This window comes from Falco punctatus (assembly GCF_963210335.1).
Source record: "Falco punctatus genome assembly, chromosome: 7".
NCBI lineage: Eukaryota > Metazoa > Chordata > Aves > Falconiformes > Falconidae > Falco > Falco punctatus.
In genome coordinates this window covers 23,448,632-23,463,655 of record NC_137587.1, presented here as the reverse complement: position 1 = coordinate 23,463,655, position 15,024 = coordinate 23,448,632, and the positions used below count along the sequence as shown (strand labels likewise).

At 35.9% G+C, this 15,024-nt stretch overlaps 1 protein-coding gene across 4 annotated transcripts in view; it reads right to left on the bottom strand.

The window, feature by feature from the left end:
- The window catches only part of UBR1 (ubiquitin protein ligase E3 component n-recognin 1), a 74,974-nt gene that overhangs the window by 4,638 nt on the left and 55,312 nt on the right, over positions 1 to 15,024 (bottom strand). For all 4 annotated transcript variants that reach the window (XM_080397665.1, XM_080397666.1, XM_080397667.1 and 1 more), the window contains 12 exons: positions 13,910 to 14,062; positions 13,344 to 13,441; positions 12,602 to 12,695; positions 11,143 to 11,291; positions 8,590 to 8,645; positions 8,164 to 8,260; positions 7,162 to 7,229; positions 6,128 to 6,278; positions 5,190 to 5,277; positions 3,441 to 3,574; positions 2,112 to 2,220; positions 239 to 295 (listed from right to left, as the gene is read on the bottom strand). In XM_080397665.1, the coding sequence (XP_080253791.1) occupies positions 239 to 295; positions 2,112 to 2,220; positions 3,441 to 3,574; positions 5,190 to 5,277; positions 6,128 to 6,278; positions 7,162 to 7,229; positions 8,164 to 8,260; positions 8,590 to 8,645; positions 11,143 to 11,291; positions 12,602 to 12,695; positions 13,344 to 13,441; positions 13,910 to 14,062 (1,254 nt within the window). The remainder of the gene's footprint in view (positions 1 to 238; positions 296 to 2,111; positions 2,221 to 3,440; positions 3,575 to 5,189; positions 5,278 to 6,127; positions 6,279 to 7,161; positions 7,230 to 8,163; positions 8,261 to 8,589; positions 8,646 to 11,142; positions 11,292 to 12,601; positions 12,696 to 13,343; positions 13,442 to 13,909; positions 14,063 to 15,024) is intronic.

Below are 15,024 nucleotides of genomic sequence, written 5' to 3'. Positions count from 1 at the left end.
TTTGTTTTTCCCTAGAGTAGGCTGGATAGCTTGTCTAACAATGTTGTGCATTTGCAACCAAGAGTCATTGCATGAGAAATAATACACAACCGTTTAGAGAGAAACCTATTTCTGGTAGCAGAACAGGAGGAAGAAGATACAAGCACTCTAACTTGCCCACAACAAGCACTTCATTCTTTCAACAGTTTTAAGTCAAAAACAGAAGAAAAAACAACACTAGCAACAAAACCAAACTTACCTTACTGCAATGCTCTTCCCCTTCAAACAACTTAACACCAGCGGGTCAGCACACCACCTGTTTCAAACAAACATTTGCAGATGACAGTGTTAGATAATAATATACATTTAGGATCACTAAACTAAACCACAAAGCAAATACAGAGCACAGCTAAAGCACTGATAGTTCTAATTAAAACTTCACAGGGAGAAACAGCTATTCTTTACAGTTTTGCTTCAGGAAAAGAATTTAAGTTTTTACACAAGAGAGAAACATATGTGAGAAAGAACAGTGCTTTAAATTACTGACATGCACACGAAGACACAGTGCTTACAGAGTTTAAAAATGCTAACAGTCTTCAGATATATTCCAGTTCTCAAAGTGGGCTACAACACACACCACCGTTTGGAATATATCTGCTGAAAGCCACAGCATCAGAAAATACCGTACTAGGATAATATTTGTTGTTATTATAATTGTTATATTAGGAAAATATTTATTGCTTTTATTTAATAACTATGACCCAATGGTTATTTTACAATGCTTTTATTGCATGTTGTATGCTTGCTTAGAATGGCCAAATGTGTTTACCAGAACAATGGCAGATATTGGCGAGTTACTAAACAAAGGAATTGGTATGTCTTTCAAGTTATTTCTACAAAAAGGAGAAGGGAGAAAGAACTGTAGCAGATGGTCAATCTAGTAAGCTTCATTTAACACATATCTCGACAATCATCAAATTTAGTCTTCTGAAAAAAGATTCGTTCAAAAAACATATGGGAACTTGCATGATGATTTGAAAACTGTTACTATTACATTAAATATGTAGCCTCCTACTTGAAACCTCTGTTTTTGACTGGGAGCACTACAATGGATTTGTTAGCCCTGCATCTAGTGAACGTTTTCTAATGTTCCCAAGCACCTATCCTCTGCGTTCTTTTATAAGCACCGTTATGTCTTTGAGTAGCCATGTATAAACGTACAAGACAATTATTTAATAATTTACTTGTGAAAATGCTATTAATTTTTAAGTAATATATACTAGAAACGCAATTAGTGGAAGTAAAATTGTATGTAGGGAATCATTTGACAGTTATACGGACTGTAGGTTGGAGTCAACAGCTCAAAGTCCCTAAATTGAAGGAATCCAGACAACAAAAGAGAACAAAGATAAAACACCAACAAACCAACCCACCCAACATCAAAAACTAGTGTGAGCCAGAGAATTCTGCCAAGAAAGAACCAGGGATGATCATTAGTGCAACCAAGTCCTCATTCTCCAGCACAATACAGCAGGGTTATTCTCAGAGCTAGTGTGGGGGCGTGTCATGCCTCTTTATTTTAATTTGTGTTTTTCAAAGGAGAAATTTACCAGTTATTTCTTTACTGCTAGATTGCAGTGTATATAATACCTAAATTGTACATTTTAACCATTAAGCTAACTTCAGCATTCATCAGTCTATTTTGGAAATCCAGAGAACAAACAGTACGAAGCCTCACCCTGCCAGCTACGTAATTTTCCATATCCTCATTTTATAGCTCGTGTAATCAGCACTTTCGCTGTAGACAGATTAAAAATAGGCCAATGAACAGTAAGTGGCACACCATGAGAGCAAAGGTTTATGATAACATCTTTCTGCATGAATGATTTCATGTAGGTCTGCAAGCTCTAGTCCCTTAAACTGTAATTGCTTAATGTTTGGATTACCATAAAATATGAAATGTTTTATTCTTTTAAAGTGCTTTAAAGATTCTGTATACCTCTGCACATCAAACAAATGTTTGGAACTCTAGTATGAGTTCAAGCTCAGTCATTTATTAACAAATTTGATCCAGAATTCCTGTAAGGTTATCACAACAGAAAAAACGTGGCCTGTCCAGTCCCAGCTAGTACCTTTGAAGCAGTGGATTTACTGTGTCCCAATATTCCTGGAAGAGCAGGAACAAATTGGTAGGTAGAGAGAGGTAACTACAAAGGGCCTTGAACTGCCCTTCTTCAGAAACTGCAAAAGAAAAACATGAACAACGGTTACAGCATTTCAATACTGCCTAATAATTCACTCAAAACTAGAAATCTCCAAATCCCTTTTCCATTGAACAATATGTATCTTACAGCTTCAGCATAGCTCCTAGCTAATAAAATTGGATGTAATTCCACTGACTTAATTGGAGCTATAATAAATTGCATTAGCTGACGATCTGCTTTAGGTTTAACAAATTTGATAGATGTTATTAAGTAATTTTTAAGTCACACATATGTCACTAATAACAGAATTCCTTGCTTAAATTATTGCCTAATAAGTAAAACATGTTAATGTAGCAGATTTCTGTACTTATGATATTTTAGCTTTCTACTATCCTTTTGGCCTGCACTGATAGTAAATTTTGCTACGATCAAGTCAGTGCTAACACATTACATAAAGTCAGGCTAGTTTAATAGTTTGCTGGGTGGTCATTCATTTGCTCTGCTACAGAAAATAGCATCGCTGATTCACCAGGAAGACTCTTCTTTATAGAATCAAAGTTCCAAACTAATGGTGAAGACAACAGCATATCCCAAAGCGCAGAGATTTTGACTCATATATAGTAATCAAATTCAAACTTAGTTCACAGTTTATCTAAATCTACTTAAGATGCTGTATTTTGTTTCAGTCTTTCATAGCAATTTTGGTCCTCCTTTCCAAATAGCTTCTGTGTTTCATTGCATTTTGACAGAAGACAAAGTAATTAATTTTGGCTATAGTATCTGTAATGCATTAAATCCTTTAAGGAAAAGGTTCAAGTTTTATAATGTGCTTTATTTCTACTTGGCTCTGTTTTGCTGGATGCCTATGTCTTTAGCATTTACTGACATTAGCAACTGCACAAAAAGGTTTGGTTTTTTTCCTAAATACACTCCAGGGTAATTCTCAGGCGATGTAATCTAAGCCCACAGAATTATCCTTAAATCACAGAATCTTTGTATCCACAAATACTTACTGTTAATACATCACTGATAATTCACATATTTGCACATACTCAGAAGCGTAGCTCCTTTCCATGCAAAGAAGACTGAGACAACTCAGCTTCTCATGCCTGCCCCTTCCTATACAAATTAATATATTCTTTTCTTTCCAAGTCTTACTTTAACGTCTTAACTATTGTGAACACTTAAAATTTCCATTCTTCCAAGAAAACAGTAAACAAAGTCAATATATAGATAGATCTGCTTTCTCATATTTACCTTGTAGTAGTTCCTCAGGTGGAGAAACTCCCAGCAAATAATGAAAAAATAAAGCAGCACAACGAAGGTAAGGCATGATGCCTTTTTTAACGCAGTCCCACACAAGCCAGCCTGGAATATCCTGACTAAAGCAACTGTAATACACAAATGAGAAAACAGCTGCAGTAGTTCACAGTGCAAATCCTTCTAACACTTTCACATTTTGGCTAGCATTGGTAGAACAGCAGCTGTGTAGAATTAACACTGATGTACCCCAAATTCTGTGAAACATAGCCACCAGCACCTAACTTCCCACTTCTCCTTTGCCTAAGGAATGAGTACTAAGTTTACATAGAACACCTACATTAAGCCTTCAAATTATCTCAATTTATTTTTCAGAATTCTAAAAAATAAAGAGCAGATACATAGCTGTCCATCTCTAGGTAACTCAAAATAACCTGATTTAAACTGTACAATACAGCATCACACAGAATAATTGATTCTTACACTGGTGGGTTTTTATTACCGAAAGCCAGCAATTTTTTGAAATGGTGAAAGTTTTTCATTCAGTTGGTGTTTGGAATCCAATTCAAAAATGAGAAAACAACAAACAGACATAAATATTCTTCAGGAACAAAAAACCTAACAGAATTAAAAAATTAATACCCCATACTTCATTATAGAAGTCACAACAGTAACACTCAGTTTAAAATAAAGCTATATTAATCCTTTTTTTGACAAAAATACTGGAGTGATACTCCTCATTAATTATTCTTGTAGTTTGGGCAATATGAGCATTTACTCTAAATTTCATAGTAAATTTAACTAACTTACTGCTGAAGAACAACCTGTATTATAACATCATAGACCACTGCAAAATTATTATCCAGACTGTGCTGTTTAAGGTCAGAGTTAGAAGACAACAGCGCATACATAGAAATGAACACAACTACTAAAAGTTGCTGTAGAAGGCAACACCAGAAGTTTCAGAGCTGGGTTGCCTAATCTTTGGCATTTACTTCTGTACCTAGGCATCTCAGTACAGTGACCTGATTTTCCAAAATACGCAGCACCTACGGTTGGGCTCTAAAGCTCATGCCTTCAAAAAATTACTCCTATTAATTAAATACCAAATTTTAAATATGTAGAAATGTATTGACTTAAAACTTTTAGGTAAATGGGTAGCGCTGTCAGTCCCTGAGAAACACACCTTTGCAACTAGCTTTGGTGAAGATAAACAAAAGCAGAACATGCAGAGGGTGAATCTGTATTTTCTAGTTTATTTCACGTGCAAATACTGAAGTACTACAGAGTCTGTAGCTATATCTATCAAAAATAGTCTGAAAAGATGGCCACCGACTCTCAAACAAATAAGCAACTGTGCTTGGCTTTACACTTCTCCCCCTTCTATAGTAGAACCATTTCCTTTTTTCTGGCTTCCATCTATAACTGAGATATCTAAAAAAACCCACAAAACCAATCAAGGCAAAGAAAAAATAACTACTATAGTTAGTGGTTGTATTCCTCTCCAGAATGGATAACAGGTATTTTTTCATCCTTAGACTAAGAATTTACTGTTGTCCACAAGAAGTAGCTATATTAACTAAAAGTGTTCCCTTCAACAGTTTCCTTTTTTTCAGCGTTCAGGAGTATGGGAAGAAAGCACAAGGCATTGTATTTCCCCCCCTCCCCCATTCCCTCCGCCGTTCGGGTTAATCCCTGTGGATTGCCATCTTTCCAGGGGAACGCAATGCTGTAACTGCTACTTACCCACTGGTGTACTGGCAAACCTCTCTACAGAAAGACTGTGCAGACCGTGCCTCCTCACTGTTGTCAGATGATCGAGCAGTAGGGGATTCTGCACACAAAAAGATGAATCCCACTGTAAACGCACTCATTTATGACACATCCTGGGCTCTTTTTTAAAAAAAAAATTGCATTACAGAAGTATTTCCACTTTGTTTTGCCTAATTCTTTTCTATTTGATGTTTTTACCGTAACAAATATTCTCCTAAAACTGCATGCTGTAAAGAACAATCAGGATTACTGCCTTATTGCTTATCTTCATGTAAAAACTGCTTCCTTCCCCAGAACTCCTGAAGTTATTGCCCTACATAGATTAAGCTAAAGGTTTGTTATGTGTTGTGGTGGTTTGGGTTTTTAATTCCCATCATGCTTAAGAAAACAAAGTAGTAGCTAGGGAACCTGCAGATTACTGACAGTTTTTAACAGTAGTAAGAAATATAGAGAAAAGTTAAATTAAATTAAAAGTTAAATCCTATCAGTTTACAGGATTCTGTACTTCGGCTCTGGTTATTTACTAGGTTGAAGTGTAAAGATAAGTTTACTTCCCAAATGCATACTAACTGTCACTGTACAGCTCAGAATGCTGCTGCTGGGCACAGCTTTGCTTCTCCTGCAGGGTGTGAAGAGGGGAAGTTACCACTGTGAAATGACAGACTTGACCAAGTACTGATATATCAACAACTACTTTATTTTCTTAGGCTAAGCACACACAACTGAAATAATAAAATGCTCTGAAAATTATGTAGTTCTATGTTTTACCAGAACACAGTTATTACTACCTAGCACAAGGTGTCATTTATTATGTGGACGTTTATACCTGGAAGACACTAATAGTGTCCATTCATTATTTTTAAGAAACTGTATGAAAATGCCAGAAGAATCCAACCCAAATACACCTCTACCTGTTGCTGAAGAGACGACAATTTGCGTTATGTGTGCCAGTGTTGTCAGATGGAAGAGGTAGAGGTGGTTATAGGCTGAGCTAACTGATGAAGGTTGCAAGTCTACAGCATCCTCCCAGTATAAAGATGGAAAGGACAGCACAACTGCCACCTACAGTGAAATGGAAGGAGCAAATATTAAACTAACAGAAGTTTGGTAAGATCTACATGAGTAACAGAATTTACATTCTCACTATATATTTCATTTCTGTAGTCAATTTAAATACGTACATTTATCTAGCTAGCTTTAATTCACAAAGTATAGTAAAAACTCATTGGAAAATCTTAACTATTTGTGCCTCCAGCACGTAGGATATAAATCCACTGTAATGGCCAGTTTAGAGATACACCAAGAAATCTTGTCCAGTTCCTAGAAAGCTTAATTTCTGGTTTTTGACATAAGACAAAACACTTTTTTTTTTTTCGAAGTGAGACCAAGCATTAGTTAAGAGAGGCAACCAGGGCAAAACAGGTTTTATTCTGGTGGGTTTGGTTTTTTCTTTGTTTCTGTTTTGTTGGCTTTTTTGTTGTGTGGGTTTGTGGGTTTTTTTAAACAGTAAAAGAAACTATAATACAGATTTGTATTAAGAACAGAAAGACGAGGCTAAGGAGAGTTACAGAAGGTAAGGGGTGTGAATGTGAGAAAATCAGAAGGTATGAGAGGCCTATTGAGGCAAAGGGAAAGTGAGGGGAAACAAGCAGAGCGGTGCATTTCTCAGGGTTTTTTTGAGGCTTAATAGCAGTGGCGGTGGTAGAAAGATGACTGAGACTGCAAGCATGACATTTAGTAAGAGTGAGACAGCAAAGACTTAAGGTAGAAGAACAGCAGAACTGAAAGTAAACACTCCTATATAGCAGCCATATGTAGTCATTTGCTTGTATGCAATGCTCATGTATAATCATTTGACTCTGCAGGACTATCTTCAGGATAAAGTACACAAAAATCCATGTTAAAAAAAAAGTATTAATATGAAGAATAAAATGAACCTGCTTACCAAAATGTGGAACATATCTACTTCTAAGAGGGATGGAGTGTCCTCCACTTTAAAGTTTGGTAGAAGAACTACAAAATAAAGATATCAATTATTCATTTGATATTATTTTCTTCTTTTGGATTGCACTACAATATCAGAATCTGATTTTACAGCTTCTATCATTTCTGTGTTTTCATAAAAAAAAATGTTCAAGTCTCTGAACTAAGGAAGTATCTGTTTAATTAACTGCCTACCACTTACTTAATCGTGCATCTCTAGCTATTTCCACATGACCAACCAGTTTACAATTTTAATAACTGTATCTTAAAAATTCTGAGATAAAAATCCTCAATTATTTCTCCAGCTCTAATAAAGCACACACAAGGTGTTAAGGCTGCAAAGTCCACAAGGGTACTTAGGCGCTGCAACACTAGAGGCCTCACAACCTAGCCCAAAACAAAAGCCTGTACCACACCTAAGAATCCTACTGAATAAAAGGGAAGTCAAAGTGGGATTCACAAAGGCCACCATGCTATCTTAATCAGTAAGAAACACGGAGGATAGCTATGGGTCTCAAACTAGCTCTCCTTGAGACCAAATTATCTTAAACTAGGCTGCTAGCAGTCCTTTAAAACTATTGAAAAGATGAAATCTCACAATTACTAAAGAATAGTACCTGTTTTGTCACTTTATCCACCTGTCTGGCAAAGAATTTGAGTAATTTTGAACACTACCAGAACTAGATTGTTCACCACTGTAAATATTCCAGATTACCTAGGCCTGGAGATAGTCAAATCTAGGATAGAGGACATTTTGAGCAATTCTGTGATACAGGGCTGGGTTAACAGAATTATTGATTACTTCATTTCAAGGAATACTCCGTGATTTCAGGCAACATTAGAGAAACTGAAGTTAACTGTTATCAGTAGTCTAACCTTTGCTCCTGTGTTTTATTAATGTGTGTGCCATTTTGCAATAGAAGCTTCTGCAACAACAAAGGTAGTAAAGAATAGAATACAATACCTCCTAGAAGACGAATCAGATGTTTCTGAATCAGGACCTGTGGTGATGTTGTTCTCTGAGCAGCTGCAAACTGCACTAATGCTTTAAGGCCACTGTGCTAGAGCGCAAGAGAAAAATGGTTGGACAGAAAAAAGGAAAGATACAATAGTGAAATAAAGCTGTAAAAACATATCTACTTCTGTGGACAGAAAACACATTGTTAAGTTAATTTAATATGAACTTCCATGTAGAAATAGAAATATTTTTCTTCCAAAATGCTCTTTATGTTATCAAACTAAAAATTTTGAGAGTTATCCCTCAACAGAGAACAATCTTAATGTTAGCAGTTGCAACAATAAGTTTTTATTTTATATATATATATGCATGTGTATTATATAGTTGCAAACTTTTTATCTAAAACGTATTGCATATCTTACTTGCCCATACCTGTCTATTTTGTAGAGATCCAAATAAGGGCTTGCCTTCTGTTTCCAAGAGGTTTTCTTAAAATTAAACACAGAAAGAATTAAGCTGTTTTGTTCCACACAAACTAACATAACATTTATGTTAGAATACACTTAGTCCAAGATTAATTCATTCTTAGTGTATGTACTACTTTTAAAGTTCAACTTTATTGTGATAAGAGAATTCTCTTGAAAATTCTATCTTAAATGGTACTTAATGTTTCCCAGATAAATGGTTGCAACAAGCTTCTAAAAGACATTTGGTTCTCAGATCTTGCTAACTAGGGATTTAAAGGAACACCATTTCACATGAATAGCAAGACATTCTACAATTTTTGTTGCATTTTTTTCAGTCACCCTTAAACAGTGCTCAGAAGCCTCTGGGTATGTTTCCAGGGATGCTATACAGCCATCTTACCCTCAGATTTGCACTACTGCATTTGACTGTAGTTTCAAAAACTGTTTGAAAACAAAATGTCCAGGCTAAAAGAGAATTCAGCTTTCCTCCCTGAGTGCATTGGCTCTGAAGGGATAATAATGAGAAAATAAGCCAATAAAAATAAGAAACCAAATTAACTTAATTGAGTAAAAAAGGTATAATTTAAAATGGTTTTGTGCTTTAGTGACTTATTAGTGATATATCAGTACACTTCCAAGATCTCAGAAATTGTCTTGTGATGTTTTCATTGGGTTTATTTGGGGGGTGGGGGGGGTGGGGTGTTGTTATTATTTGTTTGTTTTAACCACCTCTAACAAAAAGTGAAAGTGTTTTAACTTAGAACTTCCATATATCAGTTTAACACACAACATGTGGAGCTGCTGATGAAACATGGGGAAAAAAAAAAGAGACTCCATTAACAACAGGTAGCTAAGGTTCCTTGCTTGCATGCCCACTGTGCTGGGTTTGGTTGGGACAGAGTTAGTTTTCTTCATAGCAGCTAGTATGGGCTATGTTTTGGATTTGTGGTGAAAACAGCATTTTACTTATTGCTGAGCAGTGCTTACGCAGAGTCAAGGACTCTTCTGCTTCTCACCCCACCCCACCAGCAGGTAAGCTGGGGGTGCACCACAAGTTGGGAGAGGACACAGCTGGCCCCAACTAACCAAAAGGATTTTCCATACCATATGGTATCATGCCCAGCATATAAAGCTGCGGGAAGGAAGTGGAGGAACATATGGAGTGATGCTGTTTGTCTTCCCAAGTAACCATTATGCATGATGGAGCCCGGCTTTCCTGGAGATGTCAGAACACTGCCTGCCAATGGGAAGTGGAGAATGAATTCCTTGGTTTGCTTTGCTTGTGCGTGTGGCTTTTGCTTTACTTATTAAGCTGTCTTTATCTCAGCCCACAAGTTTTCTCACTTTTAGTCTTCTGACTCTCTCCCCATCCCGCTGGGGGGAGTGAGTGAACGGCTGTATGGGGCTTAGTTGCTGGCTGGCCTTAAACCATGACAGCCCTTTCTGGTGCCCAACATGGGGCTCAAAGGGTTCAAGATAACAACAGATTTGATTGGAACATGCCAGATCAAATATATAACTGTTACTGCTGTTTAGCTATTAATTGGCAGGCTCCTGTGGTTGCCATGGGGCTTGACTTGCCTTACTGTATATTATTCTAGTGCTCATTAGTGGCACAGCATTAGGTGCATTAATGTTAACAGAGCTGAGTGACTTCCACTCCTTCCCCGACTCATTAAAAAAACACTGATCAAACCCAACACTAAACCGATGTAATCAGTTTTCATGACTAATCCTGCCTTATCAGAATATTCCCAATTCTCCTAAAAACCTTTTGAACACTTGATACTCCAGTTGAGTCAAGTCCACTATAGATTTAAGAGAGACTACACTAGTATCTCAACAGCTTCAGCAGAAAAAATGTCATACATGACCAATCCTATTTGTGGAGAGGTACAATTACATTCTCCATTCCTTCAGTATGCATTTCAGACTTTCCTCTTGCTTCTCTCCCTGCCTGGAATCCACTACAGACTTATATACAGCTTCGTGTTTATTGCACAAACTTCTTTGTGTATATAGTAGATAAATGAAAAGAGAGTGACTGCTAAACAAGCACATTATCCCCGAAAATGCCATCATTTTTATGTTAATTATACTGCCTTCAAAAATAAATTCATGCCAGAGAATTTTTGGGGTTGTTCGCATTTTTTTTTCTACCAGATATATGCTTAGCAATTTCAGAATATGGAAGACTATTTCTTCCACAATTTCCATGATAATTCTTTGACAACACAGACAAAATGAAGTGAGGGAGTACTATTTCATAGCTGTTAGATATTTAGTTATGTAGGAGATGGATACAGCTCAATGATCTTTAGAAGCCTGAAGATATTCACTGAACATGCCTAATATTACAATTAGTAACGTGGAACATGTCACTCCCTGCTGTGACAATATGATAATAGATTATCATTCTATTATTACATATGCAATTACATATAAGTTGTTATACTACAGCATTGCCTTTATTTATGTAGAACTATTATTATTATTCATACAATCAGTTATTCTTTACCTATACACTGGATGGTAAAAGCACATGTGCTCCAGGTCATCATAGGAATCCTGTAATCAGCTTCATTTGGAGCAACTTTTAGCCCAACTCTATAAATGGTGGTGGCAAAGAGAATAAGCATCTCCTTGATACTGCTTGAGTATTTTACCCTGCAAAATCAAGCCAAGATAAATTCAGTCTGAATTATCAAGAGAGCTTATTACTTTGTTAGCGATTGATTGACCAGTAAGTCTAAGTTACTTATGAAAGAATTCTTGACTACAAAGGCCTTCTGTCTGTACAGAGGTGACAAAAATCACTAGTTTCCAGTAGTAAACAAGTACCTTGACATGACAGGCTCTACAAATTGAGAGATTAAGAGCTGTCAGGCTAGAAGGAGTCTATTTCTATATACTGTATTATAATCTGCATTCAAAAAATATAAACATTTTAACCATGTAAAATACAACGAAAAAAACAGATGCGAATAAGAGTATAATTGTAAGTTCTGGAGTGAATACGTATCCCATCTCATAAGGCACCAGAAATGGGAAGACAGACATTTCAAACGTGTTTTAAAACACATTTTTTAATGTTTAATCTCTTTTCAACTGACATTGGGTTAGTTTATGTAAATGCAGTTATATCAGAAAAATGCCTAGGCAAAAACACGTACAGGTTTAATGGCTTGTGTTTTTCCAAAATCATTCACAGAACTTTTAAACAGAAATATTTAATATTCATATTAATTCTCCAAATCTCTACAACCAAAACAACTGTACTATGAAGTCTGGGGTTTAGCCAGGCTCATACTTAAATGCCACACCGTTTAAAGGAAAACTATATTTTTTTTCCACAGAGACCAGTTACCAAGAAAGAATCTGATTCAACTTTCTGATGACATTTTTACAAATAGCAGATATTTCCAAGTACTTTGCGTAACTATGATGTCAGTCAGAAGCAGAGTACTTCTAGTATGATCCAAAAAGATGACAGACTTGAAAACTATCTATTAATTCATTCTGGTTTCGTGGATGAGTGCTTTTGCCCACTGGGATAGAAACAGGACAACACAGCCCTATTCCTTTGACTAACCTATGTTACATTATTGCATCCAAACCCAAGTGAAATCTATCCCTGAAACTGACATATAGCAGGAAAATTAAGGCAGACAGACATTAAATAAAACTTGCCTGGAGGCACAGGAAGTGACCCAAATAATTGGAACTATGGATTAGAAGATTCCAGACTCCTAGCTTTGTGCCAGCAATGTAAGAACTACCAGACTGGATTTGACCAAGCGGTCCATCTAGAGCTGTATATATCTGACATTCAGTGAATGCTAAAGGAAGAGTTTAAGTAAGCCCATATTCAGACCAAGCAAATCATATGCCTTTCCTTCAATACAAATCCTGAAGCCTATCTAGGTTATTTTAGGGAGAATTAGCATAATGCAGAGAGCACTTCCAGTAACACTTACGAAGACTGAACTCCAAAACTAAGGATGGAATGGAATTCCAAAGCAGAGTTCCCCATTCCCTTGCTGGTGAAAGCTGGAAGATTTTGTTTCTCTCCTTCCAGGAAAAAAAAAAGATTACATCCACATTAAAAAACAAAGAAGTTGCTACAGTTTATACTGCAGTCTAACAGAAGTGAGACATCTTTTTATTTTAAACTGGTTTGAAAATAATTGTTAACAGACCTCACCAGCCAGACTGCCTTCTAACCCTCATCCTTAAGTAACATTTTCTTCTATTCCCAGAAATATGAGGATTAAAAGTAGTGCTTTACTGGTGAGGAAAAAGAACTTTCCTGCATTATAGGAGTCAAAGGAATATGTTGATTCTTGGTACTTTCTGTTTTCTAAACATTCATACATGTTTTTATTTTGACCTTTTAAATTTATTTTTTCTCTTTTTTTACCCAAGTCAACACAAAAGTTTAACTCTGATTGCTAGTTGGTGGCTGTCCTCTCCAAGTGTACATAATTTTGTTCTACAGGAAAGATGGAAAGGATTTAACAGAAACTCGAAAATTGGTGAGGGCACTGTGAAACCGAGACATCAGCTCAGAAAGGGCTGTGACTATATCCCCAGCTTTATTTGATACTGTCTTCATTGATGGCAAAATGTAGTCTTTGAAGTTTTATCTTGGTATTAGTTAAAATATGTACTAGCATATTAGAAATCCCACAGAATAGCTTCAAAATTAAGGTAACAAACCTTTGGCATTTTTCACACTGTAGCCTGATATCCTGACTATGATAATCTCCATCCACCTAGCCAGGGACAGAATTTGAGCTACTGCCTCTGCATCCTCACTGAAAACAGAAACAGAAAGCAGGTTTTACTTTAACACTCAAAGAAACACCATATCTTCAAAAACTGAAGACAGATTTAGATCAAAAGACATTAACTCAGTATTTGCAGTTTTGCTGGCTTTGTAAATTTTAAGCAAACAGTACAAAATGAAGTGTTAGGCTAAATACTAGATAGATCTCTGTACTTCCTCATTTGATATCAGCTCCAAATACTAGCCACTCCAAAAATGCTACTTTTTAAATACATATTAAAAACACCCACTTTACTACCAGAAGCAGTATTTTTGGCTGAATAGTCAATAAGGAGATATGTAGTCTTTTACACAGATTAGGAAGGTCAGCCCAAGCTTTCTTTCCAAAAATTTGAAAAGCCAATCAGCCTCAAAGTAATTTTTAATTTTGTTTGTTTGTTTTGGGAGGAGGGAGGTTGTTTTTAATTTAAAGGCTATGCAATCTGGTATAATTCACCTGTTAATTTTCTGAGCCTGCAATGGAACGATAGGAATCACAGTATTGCACAGAGATTTGCAAAGTGGACAAAGATACTCTCCATTCTCCAAGTCAAATATCTGTTCAACATGCAGACGTTGTCGAAAGTTTAGCTGCATGGCTTCAAAGTACCTACAACATTGAAAAGGAAATTACTAGAAAGTGAAATGGCACAAATGTAACATGAAAACAAACATTAAAATAATTAAAAGTGTTATTATCTAGCAAATACCTATCCAAGCCAACAAACAAGTCTTTTCCTTTGATTTATAATTCTTTCATGTGCTTGGATGTGAAAATAAAATAAAACCTTTCAATACATGGATGAACTCATGCAAAAATGCATGGTATACCAGTCATGCAAAAATGATGGCAACTTCTCCTTGCTTTTAAGATCCTTCTAAATTTCATTAACATTTTTACAGACAAGCAGTCTTTAGATTTTCTACCCTTCTCTCAGCATCTTCAACAACACAATGAAACTTTGTACCCAGTATCTCTCATATGCAACTCATACAGTAAGTTTTAAACAGGGATTGTACATGTTTTTATTTAATTTCAGGAAAAACTACTGGCAACATTTCATGAATGAATAATCAGCTATTAATGTCAATGACTGAGCCTCATGACTAGACAATGAAACTGTAGCCTTCTTTTAACAGAGAAGATAATTTATATTACAATACCACAGTTGAGCTATTTTAAACTCAAAAGGAAACTAAGAGAACAATAGTGATCTTTATACAGATTTCATTATAGTTTTGCCGTCTCAGTGGATTCAATTGTAAGGCTTCAATTTCATTAATGTCTCAGCGGTATTATTAGGAACAAAAAAATGCAACATTCAGATCATCTTGCCTGGAGACAAGCAACTAAATTCAGTACTCATGTTCAGACTGGGTATGTAGTATCTTAAAAGACAGATAGGAAATAATCTAACTTCTGCACTAAGGTAGGTAACTAGATTATTTTTTTCTTTAAATTTTACATCTTAAGTGAAAAAATAAAATCCCACTTATGTAGTAAAAAGAAAGTGTGCGTGCAGCAGGGGCATCTGCAGAAGTTCTAGAGATTACAGAATATTTAGGATAGTA